This window comes from Phascolarctos cinereus, unplaced genomic scaffold (assembly GCF_003287225.1).
Source record: "Phascolarctos cinereus isolate Bilbo 61053 unplaced genomic scaffold, phaCin_HiC Scaffold_5;HRSCAF=322, whole genome shotgun sequence".
Lineage (NCBI taxonomy): Eukaryota > Metazoa > Chordata > Mammalia > Diprotodontia > Phascolarctidae > Phascolarctos > Phascolarctos cinereus.
This window is the reverse complement of record NW_027555958.1, coordinates 436164836-436189479: the sequence shown is the minus strand read 5'-3', so window position 1 is coordinate 436189479 and position 24644 is coordinate 436164836. Positions and strand designations below refer to the sequence as shown.

The following is a 24644-nucleotide window of genomic DNA, read 5'->3' as shown; positions in this document are numbered from 1 at the left end:
CTTGTAGTATGTCTAACTTGTAAGAGCTTGTGTCCCACTGTCATAGTATTTGACAATCCAGAGTCATTCTCATATCATAATGAAGCATTAGAGAAGGACTTTGTGAAGGCTTTTGAGAATAATCAAATTGGTGATTATTTTTAAAAAAGTTATGAACTTGTGGCAGTAGTAGTGTGCTATTAATCATTTTATGTAGTTATGTATGTAATAATTATGCATAGGCTAATTTGTTTCTAATTGAGATTATTTCAGAAATATCAAGTTATTACGCATAGTTATAAGTATTATCGTGTTGCATCAAGCCTCAAGATTACTTAGGAATTATGAACCCATTTGCCAGCTATCCTGCATTTATAAATAAATTTTAATTGGTACTCATTACTCAGACATAAACTCAGAAGCAACAGGTAGATTTATTTTGCGTTTTTTAATGATTAAAATGTAACTAGACATGTTCGGTTATAGATATCTATCTACATGATTGTTTTGCAAATTATAGTGCCTAAGTATATATAAACTGGGGGGAAGAAAAAAAAGAAATTTACACGATACCCTTTATTCTGTATTTAAAAGGAATGACAAGCTGTAAATGATAGGAAAAAAATTGTAACAAGTAACAAAAAGGTCAGCATGGTCTTCCAGTCTATTTCAATCCCAACAAGCATTTACTAATAGTCTACTATGTGCAAGGCATTGTCCTAGGTGAGGGGTGATGCAAATGAAAAACAGTCCCTGCCTTTAAGGAGCTTATACTCTACTCGGGATTTATAAACTATAAACAGATAAATATATACTTGATAATTTGAGGAGCAAGTATGAATAACCAAGGGTATCAGGAAGCTATAGGAAAATCAGGAGCTGAGTCTTGAAGGAACCCAGGGATTTTAAGAGGTGAGGAGAAAGTATATTCTAGGCATGAAGAACAGACTGGTTGAACAGAGGCCTTGAGGCTGGAGAATTCATAAAGGTGAAGTGGCTCAGTAATGCTCACTAATGTACAATTGGATTAGAAAGGTAGTGTGGAGCTAAATTGTGAAGAATTTTAAATGCTAAATGGATGAGTTTGTCTTTTATCTTAGAAGCAAAAGGGAGCCATTGATATTTCTTGAGTAGGGGAGTAACATGGTTGGACCCATGCTTTAGGGAGACCATTGGCAGCTATGTGACACGTGGATTGGGGAGGGGAAAACTGAAAATAAGTAGTCCTTTTAGGATTGTTACAGTAGACGTCAGTAATCTCCAAAGTAGGATCTATTCTAGGACCTAACCCTAAAGGGGGTGTGATTGTGTGGTTGATCAGTCAGAGGGTTCTAAGATGGATCCATTTTTCCTGAAATAGTCATCATTGGACTTGTCTCCAGCACAGCCTACCATGTCTTATTCCCCAACATTCCACCCATTCTGCTTCTTCCTTCAGCTATGAAAGCTCCCAATATTTTCCTAGTTATACTCTAACCACTGCCTGGACAACCATAGCTATACATGCGCCATTGGGAAAATCTAACATTTTCCCCCTCCTTCATCTCCCACTCCACCACCTTGTATCTGCAACAGGCATCCTTTGAAGAGTGGACTCTTTTGTGGGGCAGTGGCTATTGGCTGAGTGGCTAACAACTTCTTATTAACTCCAGGACCAAATATATCATCTTTATTTCATCCTTTTTCAGTTTCTATTTTTTAAGTGTTTCATAATATACATAATTATGGCTATACAACTTCTTATTAACTCCAGAACCAAATATATCAGCTTTATTTCATCCTTTTTCAGTTTCTATTTTTTAAGTGTTTCATAATATACATAATTATGGCTATAAGTATACAATGCAATTTATAAGTAAAACCACACACACCTGTATGTGTGTATATGTATCTTACAGACAGCTGAAAGGCAACATCTCTACAAGAGAACTCATTTATCTTCTCCCTCCACCCAATTCCTTCTCCCTTCCTGTTTTCCCTATTTTTGTTGAGAGTACCACCTTTCTAGTCACTTAGGTTCACAACTTCAAAATCGTCCTTGATATTTCACTCTTTCACATCCAGTCACCAAGTCTTGCCGATTCCCTTGCATATATGTTTATATGTAAATACACATATATTTACTGATAATGTGAACAATCAAAAGTTTGGAAAGCACCTATCTAGGTGAGAGGTGATAAGGGCGTAGAATGATGGCATGTTTAATACAGAGAAAAGAATGGATGCAGGGGATGTGTAGGTAGGATTGGGAGGACTTGATAACTGATTGGATATGGGAGGTGAGAGAAAATGAAATATCAAGGATGATTTTGGAGTTATGAACCTCAGTCACTAGAAGGGATGATATTGCTTTCAACAAAAAGGAAAGAAGGAAGGGAGAAGAAGAACTTGGGTTGGAGAATATAATGAGTTCTGTTTCAGAGATGTGGCCTTTCAGATGACTGTGAGATATTTAGGCATAAGGAGCTGTTGGTGATCTGGGATTGGAACTCAGAAGAGTAGATTTTCTTAAAATTAGTGTTGATTTTTTTTAGTGATACAGATGCTTTTCGCTTCCTCTTTCCTCAAGAATTCTAATCATTGCATTCCTTCTGGTCTGATCTCTTATGTTCAGAGCTACAAAGAGACTTAGTTCATCTTCTTACTCACTGCCCTTCTTTGTTTAGCAGCCTATATTCCATTTTTGCTTACCTTCTTAAGCTTAACCCTCTCTTTTCCTTTGAAACTATTTCCAGTCTGGCTTTGCTTTTTTTCTTAGAAAAGCAGTTGGGTTGGATAGTTTGTTTTTGTTTTGGTGGAGGAGAGACATAGGGCATTAGTGATCTTGGACTGGAAAGTTTTGTGAATCATTGATTTTTTAAAAAAGAAATATATTGATTAAAATAATAGTAATAGTAGCATTTATATAGCACCTACTGTGTTCCAGGCACTGTGCTAAGGGCTTAACAAATATTATGTCAGTTCATCTTCACAACAACCCAGTAAGGTAGGTGTCATTATCAGTCTAGGCAATTTACAGGATTTACAATCTGGGCAACTGAGACAAACAGGTTAAGTGACTTGCCCAGAGTCACATAGCTATTAAGTGTTTAAGGGTGTATTTGAATTCAAGTCTTTCCTACTTCAGGCTCAGCACTCTGTACTGTGCACCACCTAGCTGCCTCATTGAAAGTTGGGAAATACAGTCTAAAGACTTAAACCTGGTAATGACCGTTAGACATTGGGCAAAATTTCTTTTAATCTCTCCTTAGTTCAGTTTCTCAAAAATGTGGGTAAAAATCTTTTCCCTTTCTCTTTTGCAAGGGTAGCTATCAAGATATGAGATGCTAGTTATGAAAGCATTTTGAGGCCATTGGTCTGACTGGGGCAGAGTACAGCAGGAGCATCACCATCTTAATTCTGGGTCCCCGCTTGTACCGGTCTCTTCCGTCCCAACATTGTTGCCCTTGCCTTTCTAGTGTAAAGATCCTTGTCTTTGGCAGAGAGAGAAAAAATAACCAAAAGAAAATTGAGTGTCTCTGGCTTTTCTTTTTCTTCAGTTGTGAATATCCAGAGTAGTTCCTTGCCCACTTTGCTACTCTCTCTTTTTTTTTTTTACCACAGTATAGTTTGGAAACAACAAACAATATCTACCTTTTTTTGGGGGGGCTTCCTAAGTGCTTTTTTTCTTTTTGTTTTTGTTTTACCCCTCCTGACCTTATTCTTATGGGACTATGTCACACTTTTGTACTTACTCTTTACTTTTTTTCCACTTTGCTTTTTTTCCACTCTACATGTTTTTCATAAAATATAACCTAGGGAGTTTATAGTCGATCTCTATACTAATAAAACTTTAGAGCACTGCTCTTTTTTCTTTTTGGTAGTTTGAGGTGTTATTTAATACAAATAAAGATGTACCAAAGCAGCTTATTCATTTTTTTTTCACATACCCCTCCCCCAAGGAATCAGCATTTGGATTGGTGATCTTGATGGGCCTGCTGATCTGCTTTCTTTGTAGTTTTATGTTTCTTAGAGGAAACATTGTGAATGGTCTCTGCTAAGATTTGTTGTGCATCAGGGTGCTTCTGTCCCTTTGATACTGTGTACTCCAAATTGTCAGAATCCATGTTACGTGTTTAGTCTTTTTACTGTTAATCATCATGCCATGTTGTAAATGTCTTTTGATACTTGCCAGTTTTGTTTGATCTTGACATAGTGATCGGACTGGTGTTTGATGAACTTTTTTGTTCTTTTAGCTATTTTAGACTTCACAGAGACTCTGAGGGTTGGGTCAGACTCCTCAGTGGGCAGTGCTGGGGAGGGTGGGGAAGAGGGAGGAAGAGACACAGAAAGAGATGGGGGTAGGGGAGGGAGGGAAAGGGAAGAAGAAGGAGATGAGAGGGGGAATGCAAACATACTCATTTGACAACTGTACTTTTGCCTCATTAGAATTGTAACTCTTTGTGTTCTCAGACTTGTATCTTTGGGATCTCCTTATCCCTACTGTGTAGAATTTTATAATCCATGAGATCTTGCCTATCTTTTCTTCTGAGCCCTGTTCCAAAAGCTATGGCCTAAATCAGTTAGACAATTGATTGCTTTTCTCTCCTTTATCATTAACTCTATGATGTGATTATCTTTCCCCCCCCAGGTTCCCATCATTTCTACTGTTAGTGAGAATCAGAAATTAGAATAGAATTTCTTCTCACTGGTTTTTCCACTAAAGAAGAGATTTTCTTTCTCTCCAACCTAAGCCTATAAAGCACTGCTTCTGGTGGGGGGGGCGGATTATGGCCATTTCATGGGGTACAGAATTGCTCATGTTATTTACTTATTTTATTATTAATATTCTTTAGGAAACAATTTGCAGTTTTCCTTGTCATTCAAATTAACAAAATTTAGTCATCTACTATGTGCCAGTTCCTGTGTTAGGGTGGGGGGAGGGAGGAATGTTCTACTGAGGGAAAAGTAACTTATAAGTAAATACAAAATATATACAGAATGCTTACAAAGTAACTGGAGGAGGACTATGCTAATAACTGGAGGAACCAGGAAAAGTCGGTTGTGGGAGGGTGAGACTTGAACTGAGCCTTGAAGGAAATCTGGCAGTCTAACAGGTGAAGGTGAGAAGGGAAACTGTTTCAACTGTTGGAAGGAGTTGGAGGGTGCCACAGTCTGTGAAGGAGGTACAGAGGGCAGTCAGGAAATGTCATATGGTGAAAAGGGCAGGCAGACTAGTTTAGATAAGGGTATGGGGGAAGTAATGTAACTAACTATCCTGGAAAAAATCCTGGGGCCAGACTGTGAACGTCCTTAAATGCCAGTGTTGTGCTTGTTCCCAGGTGCGTTCCAGAGGCACTAGGGATTTTTCAATAGAGGATGGATGTGGCTGGACTTGCTGATTCAGTAATATCAGTTTGGCAGCCTTGGAGACTGGTGTAGAGAGCAAGGAGATTGGAGTTTAGGCTGGTGGTTGTGTGAGCACAGAGAGAGAGATTGGGAGATATTATGGAGTTACAGACAACAAGATTTCACAGTTGATTGACTGTGTGAAGTGAAGACAGTCAGAAGTGGAGGTTAACACCAAGATTGTGAATGTAGATGACTAGAAGGATGGAGGCTTGAAACAGAGAAGGCTGTGGGGGAAAAGAGGATGAAGTTCAGTTTTAGACATGTTCAGTTTGAGAGTCCTATGGACAACCAGTTTCCTATGTCCAGTAGGCAGTTAGAGATGGGATGCTGAAGCTCAGGAGAGAGACTAGGGCTGGAAATACAGATTTGGGGATCATCTACAGAGATGATAATTAAACCCAAAGGAACTGATGAGGGTGTCTTCAGGGTTGCAAACCGAGGTGACTGGAAGAATGGAGATGATTTTGACAGGAAATTGGGAGAAAGGGGCTTTTCAGTGGAAAGATAATGATTTTTGTTTTGGACTTAAAGAGTTTGAGTTGCCTTTGGAATATGCTGGGGGAGGCAGTTAGTAATGAGGGACTGGATCTTAGGCTGGAATAAAGGTTGGATATGGCTGAATGCATAGACTTTGGAGTCACGAAAAAACTTGGGTACAGGGAGTGGTGAAATAAGATATTTCCCTGTGTTTCTTCTGATATTTGCCTTGAGCTAGTTTAACACCAGTAAACAACAATAAGATATTAAGGAAGGCAAAAATAATTGTCCAGCCAAAACTAGTGAAAGGCTAGAGGAATATAAAAAAGAAGTGAGAAGGTATGCTTTGGAAGTATAAAGTGGAGGAGCAGTCAGATCAGAGCTTAGTAGTGGTGTATGTAGAGGTATAATCTGTATAATGCTTCAACCGACATTATTTCATAGTAACATCATATATATGCACTCTAATTTGCTATAATGTTTGGCTGACGAAGATATTCATTGAATGGTTCCTAGATATCAGAGGTAGTATTTAAACTTCAGTGGTGCTAACTTACCTATTGTGGAATAACTAAACTTGTTCTGTCTCCAGTTATTTATTCACCGAATGTCTTATTTTCATGACTGAATTAATGATGTTAGGTGGAAGATGCCAGATGATTGAAAGTTGATCATCCCCATTAACAAGGTCAGGCATGTCCGTAGTTTACAAATTAATTGTATTATAAAAGTTTGTAATTCATTTGTTTGGTTTGGAATGCCAAACCTTTTTCCTTTTCTTTTAAGAAATTAAATTTTTTAAAAATTATAAGCATATATTAAATTTAACAAAGTAGTAACACATTGCTTTATTTCTTTGTGTCCCCTTCTGAACTATTTGGCTTTCTTAGAATTTTTAAAAAAGGCTTTATTGATGTATTTTCTTTCTTTCTTTCTTTCTTTTTGCATCTCTGTCAGTTGCCATTAATTTTTTCCTTCCCAAATAAAAGCCTACTTTTATTAGTAAATACAGTCAAGCAAAGCAAATCAACATATTATATTGGCCGTGTCTAAAAATGCATGTCTTGTTCTGCATTCCTTCTCTACTAAGAGGCAAGAGGCATGTTTAATTATTTCCTAAGTCATACTTGGTTACTACATTGATTAGAATGCTGAAGTCTTTCAACTTTGTATTTTCTTTCATATTATTGTAGTAATTTTGTACATTATTCTCCTGGTTATCCTCACTTCACTCTGCATCAAGTCACACAAATCTTCTCAAGTTTCTTTTTTTCCTTCATATTTCTTTTTTACAGTACAATAATAGAATGCATTTTCTTTGTAAAAAATAATGCTATGCAAGGTGGCAGTGTTTCTATGCCAACTGAAATAACTCTAATGTAATATAGTGATGTCTCATTGTAGTGTGGATTCATTCATTCTCAAAGGCTGTGCCAGTGGAACACAAGCCCTCTTGGTAGGTCCTATGGATCAGTCAATTAAATATTTATTAAGCAACTACTATGTACCAGGTGCTGTGCTAAGTGCAGGGAATACAAAGAAAGGCAAAAGAAAACCATGCCCTAGACTAGAGGAGCTCACAGACTAATTTCTCAAACTGGAAAGATTCCCATGGTCGCCCTGGTGACTGTGTGTTTTATGTTTGACGACCAACCTACTTAAGTTTGAAGAAGCTTAGTGTGAGGTTGGCTGTAAGGTGAATTTTTCAGCCACAGCAACTCTATTTATTTTCACAGAAACTCTTGAAGACATTTTCTAATTTGTGGATAGGTTACTATATGTGTTTATCCAGTAAAAAACTAATACCAAAAAGATCACAGACTCTTGAAATATTGTATAGTAGAACTATACATATATATTATGTTTTTTAATGGGGAAAATGCATTTCAAATTCTGTTTGGGGAATGTCAGCAACATAGGTACAACGTGAAGTGCATTGATACCAAATACTATAAAGCCTCATCACCACGTATAACATTGCTATGAGAAAATACGTTCAGGACTCTGACTTAGGATAATTGAATATCATTTCACCCTGTTGTCAGTGGCAGGGAGGACTATCTTACCTCTCAGCTACTAGCTGTTCGGCTTGGGGAAGGGACTCTGTAATGGAGGTGGGGAGAGGAGAGATAAAGGTGGAGATTCCAGAAGGTTAAGGGTTGAGGAGGCATGGGAGGCTCAGATTTCTGCTTATCCTTACTTATAAAATATGAAAAATGCTGGTGATATTAAAGGATACAGCTAAGTAGTTCTAAGATTAAATTTTGGGGTAGTTTCTTTGTAACTTGTTTGTAGATGTGATCAGTGTATAAAGGTTTTAAGCTTTTGAAACTTAAAGTTGTATTAAAATTAATTGCACTGGGTATTTACAAGGAATTTTTTAAATTATATCTAATAAATATTTGCTATCAATGGAAGTTTCAACTTGCTTAAATAGGGGATGATAGGAGCTCTATTTTCTTGGTGTATTTCTTTGGAATGTTGTACAAGTAGAAGCATGTCTGTGGTATCATTTACAATGTTTTGTCAGAAGGACTTTTAGTTTAAATAATATGCCCAGTTAAATCAAATTTTGATTGTAAGAGACTTCCTAGGAAATGTAAAATGAGCTATGGACTGCAGCTGTCACAAGTCATGTAATTTTATAATCTTTACCTTTTATTTACAATATCTTAAGGGCCTAAATACAATATCCTCTAAGTGTATGAAATTCTGTTAAAGATTACAGGAATTGAAGGGAGTCTTAAAATGTTATTAAATGTTGAGAATGAACATAGAGACAGATATCTATAAGCCCCAAACTGTTGTTTCGAAGTCAGACTTTTGTACTTTTTGATTTATGCTTCATTCTATAGTTTTAATGGATTTGCTCACTGAAGTCCCTCAAAATTGTAGGCTTGTCAGGGAAAGAGAAAAGTAGCTACAGGAAGAAACTGAGGGAAAGATTCCTAAGTCTGCTTTTTGGTAAAAAGTAAGTAGAACCAATTTTGGGTTTCTTGTTTTTTTTCCCCATCTGTGTGAGTATATATAATTGGGAATAAGAAAACCAAGAGATTGTTTTACATTTTGCTTAGGAATTTTCTCAGTAGAGAGGAGCTTACTTGATTATATGAGGGAAACTTTTTAAAAATAAGTTTTTATTCTTATCCTTTGTTTTTACATCACTTATATTTTCCATTGTTGTCTCTGTCTCTCTCTCTCTCTCTCTCTGTCTCTCTATGTCTCTCTCTCTCTCTGTCTCTGTCTCTCTCTCTCTCTCTTTCTCCTCTCTGTCTCTCTGTCTCTCTCTCTGTCTCTCTCTCTCTCTCTCTGTCTCTGTCTCTGTCTCTCTCTCTCTCTCTGTCTCTCTCTCTGTCTCTCTCTCTCTTTCTCCTCTCTCTGTCTCTCTGTCTCTGTCTCTCTGTCTCTCTGTCTCTCTCTGTCTCTCACTCTGTCTCTCACTCTCTCTCTCTCTCTCTCTCTCTCTCTCTCTCTCTCTCTCTCTCTCTCTCTCTCTCTCTCTCTCTGTCATCTCCTGTAAGGAAGAAAAGAAAAAGAAAAAGGTAGTGTAGCAAAACTAATCAAGACATCAAAAAATGTGATCTGTATTCAAACTCAGCAAGTCCAGAACTGAACTCATCTTTATAACCTTTTTTTAATTAAAAATGTCCAATGTACATAAAACTTCCTTCTCTCCCTTAAAACAGCCCTTTTCCTCTCTCCTTTCCCATTGGGATAGCAAGAACCCTGTTACAAATGTGTAGTTAAGCAAAACAACTTTCCACATTGGCAACGTCCAAAAAAATATGTCTCAACTTTAATTCTGAGTCCATCCCTCCCTAGAGGTTAGAGCTATTAAGACATTTATATTAAATTGCTGAATTTTTAATTATGAATTTATAAGAAAACATCTAAACTTATATTGGCTCAAGTATGGTTTTGAACCTCTTCAGGAAACATTTTATTTTATATTTTAAACAAGTGTCTTTCACAATAACTTAAGGAAGAGATCTGAGAAAAGCTTATCTTGGCAAATATGGAATAATATTCTACTTTCTTTTCTTTTTAACAGATTTAATTGAAAATGTTTACATCTCTTCAATGAAGAAAAGAGAACTCAAAGGTTTAAAGGACAGTGAACTGAGTGAACACAGGCCACAGAACAGCATCACAGTCTCTAAGAAACGTAACTGGCTTCATCAGAGCACTCTGAGGTCTTCTAATCAGGAAGAAGAATTTCAGAAGACTCAAGAGATCACCCACATATTCAAATCTTCTTCATTAGCTCAACATCATCTACCAAAAACTGCTAATGCTACAAACTCTTCATTGTCAAGAAATTATACTTTAGAATTTAGTGAGGAGAATGATGCAGATGATGAAGGTGAAATATGGTACAACCCAATTCCTGAGGATGATGACCATGTCTCATACAGTGCTGCTAGTTCTGAGGAAACAAATCCTGTTCATTTGGGTATTTCAGCTCTCACTTTGAAAGTATCATCTGGAAACGACTTGGCAAAACCAGTGAGGTGTGCTGAAAGTTTGCCATTTTCTTCTGAACATGTTCAGATAGCACAACCAACTGAAATTAATCAGATAGATTCCTTGTGTTCTACAGAATTTGTACAGCTGAACAAGCAGAGGTTTGGATGTAGGACTCAAGATAGCTCTCTGGTTGAAGAAAGTCCTGCTTTGAAATCGATTACAGGTAAGTATGGACATAAATATAGCTCTTATTTTCTCTTTTACAGCAGCTGAAACGAATTTTAATAAATGCCCGTTCTGGGTATTTTTTCCTTTCTCTCTATCGGAGAGCCAAGGTGTGATGCTGAGGTGTCAGATATATCATGGTGGTCTCATGCATTCCACAGCACGCCTGAGTGTGACTCAAACTAGATTAAAGTATAGTCCCGTATGATTCTGGTGTGTTGATGTAGTAAAAAACAAAATATATGAAGATGTATGGTTTTCCATGTCAGTATGGGGCCAGCAGGGATCCTTATGTACAGTTTAGTGGCCCCCATTTTTATTTGAGTTTGACACTACTGGTGCAGTGGATAGAGGGCTGATCTCTGAGTGAGGAAGACCTGAGGTCAGGTCTTACTTCTGACACGTGCTGGCTCCGTGATCTTGGGCAAGTCATTTATCTTGCAGTTGTTTGAGGCAGTTCTCTATAAGTTTCAGAGCAGGTGTCGAGCTGTATTAGTAGAAGTAAGAAGTGTCTTCATTAAGAATTCCTGGTGCCAATGAAATCCAGTTTAAAAATGGACACAATTATGAAAATATAAATAAAACTCAAATGTCAATATTTTTGGTGGCTTTGAATCACTTCTGTATATAGCATCATTGGCTTGAAAGTGTTAACTGAAGTGTCAAGCAGTGGCTACAGCATTTCCCAGTAGGGCAGGAACAAGATTAAAATGTATTTGGGTGGGTAGGAGGAGCTAGATGGAGCAGTGGATAGAGCACTGGCCCTGGATTCAGGAAGACCTGAGTTCAAATTTGACCTCAGACACTTGACCCTTACTAGCTGTGTGACTCTGGGCAAGTCACTTCACCCCATTGCCTCGCCAGAAAAAAAATATATAATTGGGACATATTTAGTAAAATAAATAAAAATATGGGGAACATAGCTAATGTTAACATGTAGATTTTTTTTTTGGTGAGGCTATTGGGGTTAAGTGACATGCCCAGAGTCACACAGCTAATGAGTGTTATGTGTTAGCTGCCCCAAACATGTGGATTTTTAAGTTAGTATGTGACCAGCAGGGATCCTTATGGACAGTTGAGTGACCCCTGTTTCTGTTAGTCTAGAGCAGCATAATGACATTCCTTGATTTAATTGTGAGGATGATATCGTGTTGAAGAGAAGAAAAAAAGTCTGTTTTTCATATAAATAAGTTATTTATTATTTAGTTTAATTCTCTTCTTTAAAACTCGATAATGACCCTGGGAAGCTGTATTTCTGATAAGCCTGATGGTCAGTGAAATGATTCCTTATAACCATGAATGTAGACTACAGTGACAAAATTAGAAGTGATTATTGAAGTAATAAGAGCTAGTATTTCTGTAGTGCCTACTATGTACTGGGCACTGTACTACATGCTTTATAAATATTATTTTATCTAATCCTCACAACAAGCCAGGGAGGTGACTGCTTGGATTTGTAAAGAGCTGGAAGAGGGGTACAGGGAACAAGAGAATCCAGAGAAGTAAACTATTCCTTTTCTAGAAACACTCACTATTTGAACATTAGGGACAAATGCTTTGCTCATTGGTAACGATTTAGGGAATTCCCTCTATCAGTGCAGGTTAGTGATGTCATGTACCGACATTTTCCTGTTCTTTTCCTACCTTTCTTATGCATACAGAGCAGTATAAACGTGGGGTTTTTTTTGAGGATAAAATTTAAAGTATCAAGAAATCTTTCTTAAAAATTTTGCTAATTATTTACATATTTACATAACTGTTTCTCATGAATAATCAGAAACTAATGCTATTAAGAGTTATTGTAAGTGTCACCTAGAAGATTTATGTATAAAAATCAGTCCTTTTTTTCTGCATAGTATATATTTATAAAGGCCATCTGACTGCGGTAACTATTTGTAGACCCTGGTGCCCCTCTTCAACTCATATTTTTCTCTGGGTATAAAAGTAATACTAGAAAACATTTGTAGAAAATAAAACAGACTATAATACCATGTTATAATTGATCTTTTTGTTATTATATAAAATGGCCTCCCTAAACTCTTCCTCTACTAAATGAAGGTGACTTGAAGTTCCCAAAAGTTGTGTTGTTGGAGTCCAAAGTCTGATAAGGCCTAAAGGCTGAAAAGGTTTTGAGTATGGGATTGGTATTTGGACTGTGTGCCTCCTGCCAAGATTAGCTGAGCTCTAAGTTCTAAGAGCTGACCTACAAGAATGTAGTCTAGATTATCATGAGGATTTAGTTCACTGTAACATTTCAATATTTCAGGTATCCATGATTTCATCATGTATACTCCTTGCACTGGTACAGATAGCAACCACATCCATACAGTAGTGGACAATTTAATGTCCATTAAATCGGACTTAGAACAAAAGTCTAAACTTTTGGACAAAGTTGGCCAACTTAAAACAAAAATATTATTCTGTTGGTCAAGTCCTTTTTTGTGTGTGTTTATGTCTTCAAGACCTCTCATGATGTGAAGCATAAGTAGGTGCTTAACAAATACTTATTGAGTACACACAGCTGTGACCAAGATAAGGGAAGAAAAGATACTGAAGGAGGAAGAGTATGGTTCACTGCGTAAATGCTACTGAGAGGTCAAGGTCAGAAAGAGTCCATTAGATTTAATTACAAATGTTTCCACAGGGCTCTCAGAGTAGTAATGGTGGGACCAGAGATAAGCAAGAGATTGAGTGAGTGGATGGTGAGGAAGCAAAGTTTTGTGGGGAAGGGGAGGGAGGGCAGAGCAGGCTGGATAGTAGGTATTCCTTTAAGTTCAGGGTTAGCAGGGCAGGAAAGATCAAGGGAATAAGGAATTCAGAAGTGGAGAGAGCTTTAGTGAAAAGTGTCCAACCATAGAATTCAGACTGGGAAGGGAGGAAACTGAGGTCAGGATAGGTTTGGTAGGGGAGAGCAGCCAAAGATCTTTAGCCTGAAGAGCAGGTAGAAAGAGAGTAAGGGAGTTGAGAAACCGACATGGTAGGAACTTGTTGTTGGGGAATTAAAAAGTCTTTGGAAGTGGAAACCTCTTGAGTGACGCTGAAGGCAAAAGTGTGACTGTCCTGAGGGTACACTGAAGTAGAGAGGAGGTGGATGCCATAGAAGTCAAGTGCAGGAAATTGTGAGGACGGGGCATGAGGTTGGTCTCATTTCATCAGCGTGGCAGCTATGTTCTAGGTGTTTACAGTTTGTGATAACAGATTCCAAATACATTGTTTCACAGCACTTACACAGCTAATGAGCACCAGAAATGGGATTCAAACCCTGGCCTCTCCTGAGTCCAGCACTTTTTCTGCCACATCACAGTGCTTCTCCTTTTCTCTCTCTTCCTCTCTCTTTTTAAATTTTTTTGTTGCATTTGAGTTCCAAGCTGTTTCCTTCCCTCACTCTCAACACCACACTAGAAAGGCCAACATTTGACAGATAAATTTGTGAAACTATTCAATACATAATTCCATATATCAGTTCTTTCTCTGGAGGTGGATGGCACTTCATAGGGCTTCGTAGTTGATTTGAATATTCATATAACTCAGAATAGCTTAGTCATCCACATTTACTCTTTGAACAATTTTACTGTTACTGTATATAACATTCTCTGCTCATTTCACACTTCATTATTTCATACAAGTCTTTCCATGTTTTCCTAAAATCAACCAGCTCATCATTTCTTATAGCACAATAGTATTCTATCGCTATCATATACCGCAGTTTATTCGGCCATTACTCACTTGATGGGCATCCCCTCAATTTCCAGTTCTTTGCCACCACAAAGAGAGCTGCTACAAATATTTTAGAACATATAGGTTTTTTCCCTTTTTTCATGATCACTTTGGCAAACAGACTTAAGAGTGGTATTGCTGGGCCAAAGGGTCATAGTTTTATAACTCTTTGAGCATAATTCTAGATTGCTCTCCAGAATGGTTAGATCAGTTCACAGTTCCACCAACAGTGTATTAGTGTCCCAATTTTTCCACATCCCCTATAGAATTTGTCATTTTACCTCTTCTGTCATTTTAGCCAATCTGATATGTGTGAGATGATATCTCAAAGTTGTTTTAACCAATAATGATTTAGAGCATTTTTATATGACTACATATAGCTTTGATTTCTTTATTGAAAGACTGCCTGTTCATGTCCTTTGACCATTTATTAATTGAGGAATGACTCATATTCTTATAAATTTAATGAAGTTCTGTACGTATTTGAGATATGAAGCCTTTACTTGAGAAACTTTTTATAAATTTTCCCCCCAATATTCTGCTTTCCTTGTAATCTTGGCTACATTGGTTTTATTTTACAAAACCTTTTTAATTTAATGTAATAAAAATTATTCATTTTACATCTCCCAATGCTCTTTAATTCTTGTTTATTCATAAATTCTTCTCCTATACATAAATCTGATAGATAATATGTTCCATGGTCTTCTAATTTACTTATAATTCGCTTATATACTTTTATGTTTGGGTCATGTATCCATTTTGACCTTATCTTTGGTAAATGGTGTAAAATCTTGTCTCTACCTAGTTTCTGCCAATCTGCTTTCCAGTTTTCTCAACAATTTTTACTAAACAGTGAATTCTTATCCCCAAAGCTTAAATCTTTACATTTATCAAGCAAAAGGTTACTATAATCATGTACTACTGTATATTATATGTCTAATCCATTCCACTGATCCACCATTCTATTCCTTAGCTAGTACCAGATAGTTTTGATAATTACCCCCTTATGATACAGTTTAAGATCTGGCACTGCTAGACTTCCTTCTATTAATTCCTTTTATATTCTTGATATTTTATTCTTCCAAATGAATTTTATTATTTTTTCTAGCTCAGTAAAATAATTTTTTGGTAATTTAGTTGGTATGGCATCAAACATAAGTATGTTAATTTAGGTAGAATTGTCATTTTTATTGTATTGTCTTGGCCCACCCACAAACAGTTTATATGCTCTGATTATTTAAGTCTGATCTGTACTTCTTTCTTGAATACATTTTACTCATACATTTTGTTTTTACATCACCTTAATTTCCAAATGTATCCCTCCTCTGAGAGCCATCTGTCCCTTGTACCAAAGAATTAATTAAAAAAAAAAGTGGAAGCAAAGGGCGAGGAGAGGGGGAGCATTTGAACAAAATGAGCAATACAACAACCAAGTCTGTGCCATGTTCCACATCTAAGAAGAATAACCTTTGAACTGGAAATGACCGAACAAAAATGGCTGACTGGTTGTTGATAAACAAGATAAGGGAAGGAAATAAGTAAACTTCTCCCCATTCAATTTTGTCCTCCAAATAGCTTGAAAGTGATTTTCCTGAAGTACAGGTCTGATCATATCACTCTTCTACACAGTAAATTCTAGTGGCTCAGGATTCCTCTAGGGAATATATAAATTCCTCTGTACCATTTAAATTTCTTCACAACCTTCTCCCACCCTGTGCCTAGAGCAAGCTTCTTCCTTGTTGGCCTCCATCTCATCTCTCAGAATCCTTGGTTTTCCCCAGAATTCACTCAAGCACCATATTTTCCATGAAGCCATTCCTCATTGAGCCCTACCTCTAACTTTACTGTACTGCTTCCCAAATTACTTTGTATTCACTTTGTGCACATATCAATTACTTACATGTGTTCATCGTGACCTAAATTAATTTACTTATTCAGTGCCATACCGGTCAAACTACCAAAAATTATTTTATAGAGCTAGAAAAAATAAGAACAAAATTCATCTGGAAGAACAAAAGGTCCAGAATATCAAGGGAATTAATGAAAAGAAATGCAAGGAAAAGTGGCTTAGCCATACCAGATCTTAAATTGTATTATAAAGCAGCAATCATCAAAACTTTGGTGCTGGCCAAAAAAATGCAATGATGGATTAGTGGAATAGGTTAGGTACACAAGACACAGTAGTCAATGACTATAGTAATCTACTGTTTGATAAACCCAGAGACTCCAGCTTCTGGGATAAGAACTCACTATTTGACAAAAACTGCTGGGAAAACTGGAAAATAGTATGGCAGACACTAGGCTTAGAGCAACATCTTACGCCATATGCCAAAATAAAGTCAAAATGGGTACACGATTTAGATGCAAAGGCTGATACTATAAGCAAACTGGGAGAGCATGGGATAGTTTACCTGTCAGATTTATGGAGAAGGGAAGAATTTATAACTAAATAAGAAATAGAGAACATTATGAAATGCAAAATGGATAATTTTGAGTACATTAAATTGGAAAATTTTTGCACAAATAAAGCCAATGCAGCCAAGATTAGGAGGGAAGCAGAAAACTGGGAAAGAATTTTTACAACCAATGTCTCTGATAAAGGCCTCATTTCTAAAATAGATGGAAAACTGAGTCAAATTTATAAGAATACAAGTCATTCCCCAGTTGATAAATGGTCAAAGGATATGAACAGACAGTTTTCAGAGGAAGAAATTAAAACTATCTATAGTCATGAAAAAAATGCTCTAAATCACTATTAATTAGAGAAATGAAAATCAAAACAACTTTTGAGGTACCACATCACACCTATCAGATTGTCTAACATGACAAAACAGGAAAATGATAAATGCTGGAGAAGATGTGGGAAAATTGGAACACTAATGCATTGTTGGTGGAGTTGTGAACTGATCTAACCATTCTGGAGAGCAGTTTGGAACTATGCCCAAAGGGCTATAAAATTGTGTATACCCTTTGACCCAGCAATACCACTTCTAGGTCTGTATCCCAAAAATATCATACAAATGGAAAAGGACCCACATGTACAAAAATATTTATAGCAGCTCTTTCTGAAGTGGCAGAGAATTGGAAATTGAGGGGGTGCCCATCAGTTGGGAAATGGCTGAACAAGTTGTGGTATATGAATGTAATGGGATAATATTGTGCTATAAGAAATGATGAGCAGGTAGACTTCAGAAAAACCTGAAAACACTTCTATGAACTGATGCTGAGTGAAGTAAGCAAAACCAGGAGAACATTGCACACAGTAACAGCAATATTATTCGATGACTAACTTGATAGACTTAGTACTTTTCAGCAATACAGGATCTAAGACAACTCCAACAGACTCATGATCAAAAATGCTGTCCACATCCAGAAAAAGAACTATGGAGTCTGTGAATGCAGATTGGAGCATGTTATTTGCTGTCCTTTTTTTTTTTGTTTCTTCTTTTTTGTGGTTTCTCCCATTGGTTCTAATTCTTCTTTACAACATGACTAATGTTGTAAATAGGTTTAATATGAAAATAATTGTTATGATTCTTAAAAAACAAAACAAACAAAAAAACCCCCATGTGTTCAACCATCCTTTCCAAGCAAGGACTGCTTTGTTTTTGTCTTTGTTAACCACTGTACTTAGCCCAGGGTTCTGACCCACGGTAGGCACTCCATAAGAGCTTGTTTAATTGGTTAAGACAAGATTAGGACATAAAAACCTCATTAAACACTTATTTGTCATAATGTAGTTTAGCTTCATATATTTTGCTTTTTCTCAAGTCCTATCATTTAGCATTCGAAACTAAAAATATTCGTCTTTATAACTTTGTTTCAAAAGTTTATGTTAAAATCAGCTTGTTTTTCCTGAATACAGAGTGATTGAATTATGGGGGGTGTGGTAGGTCAGGAGCATATTAGGGTAGCAGCAGGAAGCCAGCCCAAGTTTAAAAATTTACCATGGGTAATCTATAAAGTACATAATCTGCCTATGAATGATTAAAATCTTAATGTATTTAGAGAAGCCAGTATACTTAACAGGATTGTTCTCACTCTGAACCAGCTTTTCATGAAATTGGTTCTTTAGTTTGGTACATACATATTTAATAGTGGTAAAATAATAAAGATTTATGTGCCAATTTAGTCCACATTTCATGAAGGTTTGTTATTTATTAAAGGTGAACAGTTTATTCCAAATTCGTAAAACGTTTGTTCATTTTGAATTAGAAAACAGCTTTTAAAAGTATGAGAATAGTAGGGATTTCCTTTTAAAATAACTCATGGATTATTTTGTACCATCCTAAAATTTATTGTGTCTACATTTAAGGTGAGTTTTGAGTGAGGAAGTTATGGTTCTGAATTTAACTTGGAAGGATTATTGGTCACTTTGAAGGGCACATATCTGGTTGTTACCATACCATAATGTTATATGAATAGAACAATCAAAAGGATATTTGCTGAAGTATTACTCAGTCACTAAAACATTCGGCAATACTTTTATTATCTGTCTATGTCTGCACAAGACTAGTCACTGGGCTTTTACAAAAGACAAGAAATGTGACCATTGCCCTCTAGAATTCATAATGTATTCCTGAATATACATATCTGATCATCAAACTTAGAGCTAGAAAGGCTTGTAGAGGCCATTTAGTCTACCCTTCACTTTACAAATGACAAAAATGAATCCTAGAGTGGTTTAGTGACTTGCCCAAGGACACACAAATGATTTAAGCCAGAGAGTAGCTTTGAAATCAGGTCTCCAGATATCCATAGGTAAATTGCTCTCTGCCCCTTTCTGTTCTCTTACTAGACACCACACTGCATTACACCATGTTACATTACATGAAACTACATTTTCATAGAATCATCAGGCTGGGAAGAACATTAAAAGGTATCCAAACTGGATTTTACCTGAAGCATGACCTTCTGTTGATAACATGATAAAAGAACCAGAGAACAGTAACAACAAAAAGCATGATAGCGTAGCACATGCATGAATCTGGCTGAATTAGGATCAGGAGACCTGGGTTCAAGTTCCAGCTGTAACAATTACTAGCTATGTGGAAGTGGCCATTTAATCTCTCTGAGCCTCCATTCCTTTATCTTTCAGAGAGAGCAATAATTTTTGAACTCTCTTATCTCATAAGGTTATTGTGAAGAAAGTGCTTTATGAACCGTAATAAACTAGGTAAATGTTGCATTCCTCTTGATTAATGTTCATGGTTTAGGGCAGAGAAGACATTAACATGCCGTAGAAGAAAAATCAGGATATATGAGGACAAAATTTATTTTGGGTACTGAGCAGTTGATTAAAAAGATAGCATCATAAAATTAGAGTTGGAGTTTTGATCATGGCTTCAAATAGGCTTTTGAATAGAGATAAAGTACAAAATTATGACAGGCATGAATAATAGGTCTATTTAAAGGAAATCTTACAGAGATAAATGAGAATACTACACTTGGGTTTTAAAAAAAATCAATTGTACTAATATAGGATGGGGGAATTATAGGTAGACACCAGTTAGTATGGAAAAATCTGAAGATTTTCATGACTTGAAAGCTTACTGTGGGTCATATCTATAACTTGGCAGACAAAGAAGCTAATGTGGCCTTAGGTAAGTTGAGATATAATGTCCATCCAGAATGAGGGAGGTGATAGTTTTGTTTTGGTGAGTATCCTACATTAGTCAGATCACATCTAGAGGATTGTGTTCAGTTCCAGGTATAACATTTTGGGAAGGAAGGAAGGGAAAAGCATTTATTCAGCACTTAATGTACGCCAGGCTGTGCGCTAGGTGCTGGGGTTAGAAATTCAACAAGGCAGTCTCTGCCCTGAAGGAGCTTGTATATCCTAGGGAAGACAATAAATTTTTGGAGTATGGCCAGAAGGGTATTTTGGTCTGGGAAATCATAGGGATGGTGAGTGGATTTATTGGGCAATTAATTGACACTCCTTTTTAGGAATGGTTGATTTTTATTCCCAGAAGAAGAGGAGTGTGGAGTGTTTGGGAGAAGCAACATGGAAGGAAGATGGTCAGAGTACATTGTGTTGGACCTGGGGACACCTAGGTATGAAGACCTTTCACCAGTAAGGAGCATAAGGCCCCAGGATGGGAGCTAGAGGGCTGAGATTGGGGTGAATCAAGACCCCAGTAATCTGGGACTGGAGCTGAAGCAAGGTCTAGGGAGCATAGAAGAAATGGAGACTATATTTATGAGGATTGGTTGAAGAAACTGGGGATGTTTAGTTTGGAGAAGGGAGGCCATTATTGTATTCAGATATCTGACGTAGGAGAGCATAGAGTCATAGTAGCTAACAGAGGAGAGAGTTTCAAGAAGGATTGATTGCTCATTCATGTTAAGTGATGGGGAAGGGGCTGGCCTGAGAAAGGTCCATTGGATTTGTCAAGTTGGAAGTCATCTACAACCTTCAGAACTGTTGTGTTGAGGCTCCTTACTTTAGAAGTTTAGCTCTAAAAGGCAGTGGAGAAAAAGAATAATAATACATGGATATCACAGTCAGGTGGATTTGAGTGAAAGGCATATGTTTTTAATTAGAGATCGTTGTACCTTTTTTTAAATCTAAAAAAAGAACTAATGGATATTAAGAAATTGGAGTTGTTAAGTTAGTAAGAGTGAGGATAGAAGGAAGTACAAGTTGGGTTCCAGAGTACAGGGAGGGGCTGATATTATGGAGGGCGAATCCTAGAATCTGAGTCCATTTACTGTCAACTCAGACACTAAAGGAGTCCTCAATATAACATGGCTCACAAGTGGTTGTCCATCTACTTCTGTGTGAAGACCTCCGGAGGGGAGAAACCCATCTGTTATTTAGATCTCTCACTCTGCTTTTGGACATTGGGAAGGTTTTCCTGAAACCAAGTCTGAATTGGCTTCTCTGCAGATTCCTTCCTTAGGGACCAAACAGAAGCTGTCTGGTCCTTCCTCTGTATGACAGCTCATCACACCCGTCAAGACTGCTGTCCCATCCTCCTTGGTATTTTCTTCTCCAGGCGAAACATTCAATTCCATAATTTGTTAAGTGTTAATTCAGTTTATTAAGTGCCTACTGTATGCCAGGCACTGTGCTAAGCATTGCGAATACAAAAAGGCAAAACACAGTCCTTGTCCTTAAGTAGCTTACAATCTAATAGGGGAGACAGTATGCAAAATATTAATATACATATGTGTATATATATGTTTGTATATATAAATATACACACACAACAGACACGTGTGTGTGTGTGTGTGTGTGTGTGTGTGTGTGTGTGTGTGTGTGTGTATGAATACACACACAAAGTAAGTTAGATAAAATAGGAAACAAAAGAAGGAAAGGAAAGCACTGGAATTCAGAGGAGTTAGGGAAGGCTTCCTGTAGATGATGAGATATTAATTGGGGATTAAAGGAAGCCAGGGAGGTCAGTAGTTGGAATTAAGGAAGGAGAGTGTTCCAGACACAGAGAACAGACAGAAAGAATGCAAGAGATGTGTCTTGTTTGTGGAATAGCCAGGAGACCACTGTCCCTGGATCAGAGAATATGTGTGGGAGAGTGAGGTATAAAGAAGACTGGGAAGGTAGGAGAGTTAGGTTACGAAGTGCTTTGAATGCCAAACAACACATTTTTATTGGCTCCTAGAGACAATAGGAAGCCCCTGGAGTTTAATGACTCTGTGTGTGTATAGTATAATCAGACCCATATTTTAGGAAAGTCATTTTGGTGGTTTAATGGAGGATGGATTGGAATGGGGGGAGGTTTGAGGCAGGCAGGCTCACCAGCAGACTACTGCAGTAGTCCAATCATGAGATGATAAGATCTTGCATGGGGCGGGGTGGCCATTTCAGATGGGAGAAGGGAGGGTATTTGAAAGATGTTGCAACAGTGAAAGTGACAGCCCTTGGCCACAGCTGAGATATGGAGGATGAGAGATAGTGAGGGATCCAGGATGGCTCCTACCTTGCAAACCTGAAGGACTGGGAAGATGATGTTGCCTTCTATAGTAATAGGGAAGGTAGGAGAGAGGGAGAGTCTGGGAGAAAAGATAATAAGTTCTGTTTTGGACATAGTAAGTTTTGATGTCTACTGGACATCCGTTTTAAGATTTCTGAAAGGCAGTTGGAGATGAGAGATGGGAGGTCAGCAGAGAGATTGGGCAGTAAATGTAAATTTGAGAATCATCAACATAAAGATGGCAATTAAATCCAGGGGAGCTGGTGAGATCACCAAGTGAAATAGTACAGAGGGAGAAGAGAAGAGGGCCCAGGACGGAACCTGAGGGACCTGTATAGTTAGAAGGTGGGATCTGCATAAGGATCCAGCAAAGGATACAGAGGAAGGGTGGTCAGATAGGTAGGAAGACAACCAGGAGAGAGTAATGCCCTGAAAACCCAGAGAAAAGAGAGTATCAAGGATGTGAGAGTGATCAATAGTGTCAGAGGCTGCAGAGAGGTCAAGGGGAATGAGAATTGAGAAAAGGCCATTGGACTTGGCAACTGAGTTATCATTTGTAACTTGGAGAGAGCGGTTTTGGTGGAATGACGAGGTCAGAAGCTGAATTGGAAGGGTTTAAGAAAAGAATGAGAAGAGAGAAAGTAGAGGCACCTATTGTAGACAGCCTTATGGACAATTTAGCTACAAAGGGCAGAAGAGAAATCAGATGATAGTTAGCAGGGATGGAAAGATAAAGTGAGATTTTTTTCTAGATTGAGAGACTTGGGCATGTTTGTATGCACTAGGGAATGAGCCAGTAGAGAGGGAGAGATTGAAAAAGAAGTCAAAGAATGTAAATGACTGAGGGGGCATTCGTTGGAGGAGGACAGGATGGAATGAGATAATTTGAACAAGTAGCAGGATTAGCCTTGGTAAGGAGTAAAATTACTTCATCATGTGAGATAGGGGAGAAGGAGGAGAAAGTGACAGAAGGTGTCTGAGTGATAGGAGATGAGGAAGAGGGAGTTCATGGTGAATGTTCTTACATTTTTCTGTAATTTTTTTTCTGTTAAAAGAATAAAAAACACAAGGCCAGGTTCTCAGCTGAGAGATTGGAGAGAGGGAGAGCTGTGGGATGTTTGAGGAGGGATGTAAAAGTTTGGAAGAGCCGTTGTGGAGAGTGGGAGAGTGAATTGTCAAGGGAGATGTAGTAGGATTGCCCAGACAGCAGCAGGGAGGATCTTGAAGGTGTTCCCAGTCAGAATGGTTGTGTGATTTTTCTCCACCTTTGTTCAGCACCATGTGTGAACATGCACCCCGATGATAAGCAATCCTCATGTGACATCACCTTTTGGGACTGGCCTCCCTTAACAGTATCTCCAGTTAATCAATATCCTCCTTAGGTATTAGAAGTAAAGCACCTTTTTATAGGAACATAGGCAAAAAGAGTCTTCAGTCAGGAAAAGGATTTTGCTAAAGAGGAGGTTAGAGGGGAGCGCATAGAATTTTATGAATAGGTTTAACTTTCCAGGAATATGTAATGCCAGGTCATCAATTATGTGTAGGCGATGAGTATAGAGAGAAGGAACAGACTAGGAGCATGGAGGACAGGGTCTGGGCCCTGGAGAATTTGAAGACAGGTTTGTGGTAGGTGAATATGTTGTTAACTGGAATTATCTATATGTATTTTTATAACATAACAGTTTTTATGTATAACAAAATTTAGAACTGTGTTTTTAAGTCTACTACCAAGAGGCATTATGGTACAATGGATTCAGTCTGGAACACCTGAGTTCAGGTTCTGCCCTTGTCACATATATGTTGGCTATATGACCATAAGCCAGGTAGGCACATAGACTTGCAGTGTCCCTGAGCAGCTCTTTCTAAGACTACGAAATTAAGTGGAGGAAATGTCCACACAGAGAGCTCCCTGTGCCTGTGAAAACACAGGTCCAGACAAAAAACAACAACAAAAAACTAATTATAAATTCTTCAAGGTCAAGATCTGTCTTTTAGGATGACATCCATTGCAGTGCCATAAAAGAAGATAGGAACTTAATAAAAAGCCCCAAAACTTTTGATGGTAATGTTTTTGGATAACATTGTAGCTGAATAGTAAGCTTTATCCTGAACCAAATGCTTGCAGGGTACTTGATATTATCAAGTAGGAATGTAAGAGTCTAGAAACAACCATAACAGACTGTAAAGTAAACATCACTTTGTCATAGAACCAGTTGAAGAGACATTATGTGTTTTTTGGGTCATGAATTTTTTTCATACCTTTCATTTAATCAGTTTATTAGTTTTACTTCAGAATAGCCTTTTTGCTTTTAAATATTTTGAGATTAATGGGTTAAACCCAGTTGTGATTGAGATTAGCTTCTAACATTAGGGGTTTTAACTGAGTCTGGGGCAGAAAAAAGTCTAGAACCTTTCTGAACCCCGCCTTTGTTCTAGTTCAGAATCTGTCAC

At 37.5% G+C, this 24644-nt stretch overlaps 1 protein-coding gene across 1 annotated transcript in view; it reads left to right on the top strand.

Moving 5' to 3' along the window:
- SYDE2 (synapse defective Rho GTPase homolog 2) overlaps positions 1–24644 on the top strand; it is a 98103-nt gene that overhangs the window by 15284 nt on the left and 58175 nt on the right. The window contains 1 exon segment of the mRNA XM_020988734.2: positions 9899–10537. Within this exon segment, the coding sequence (XP_020844393.1) occupies positions 9899–10537 (639 nt within the window).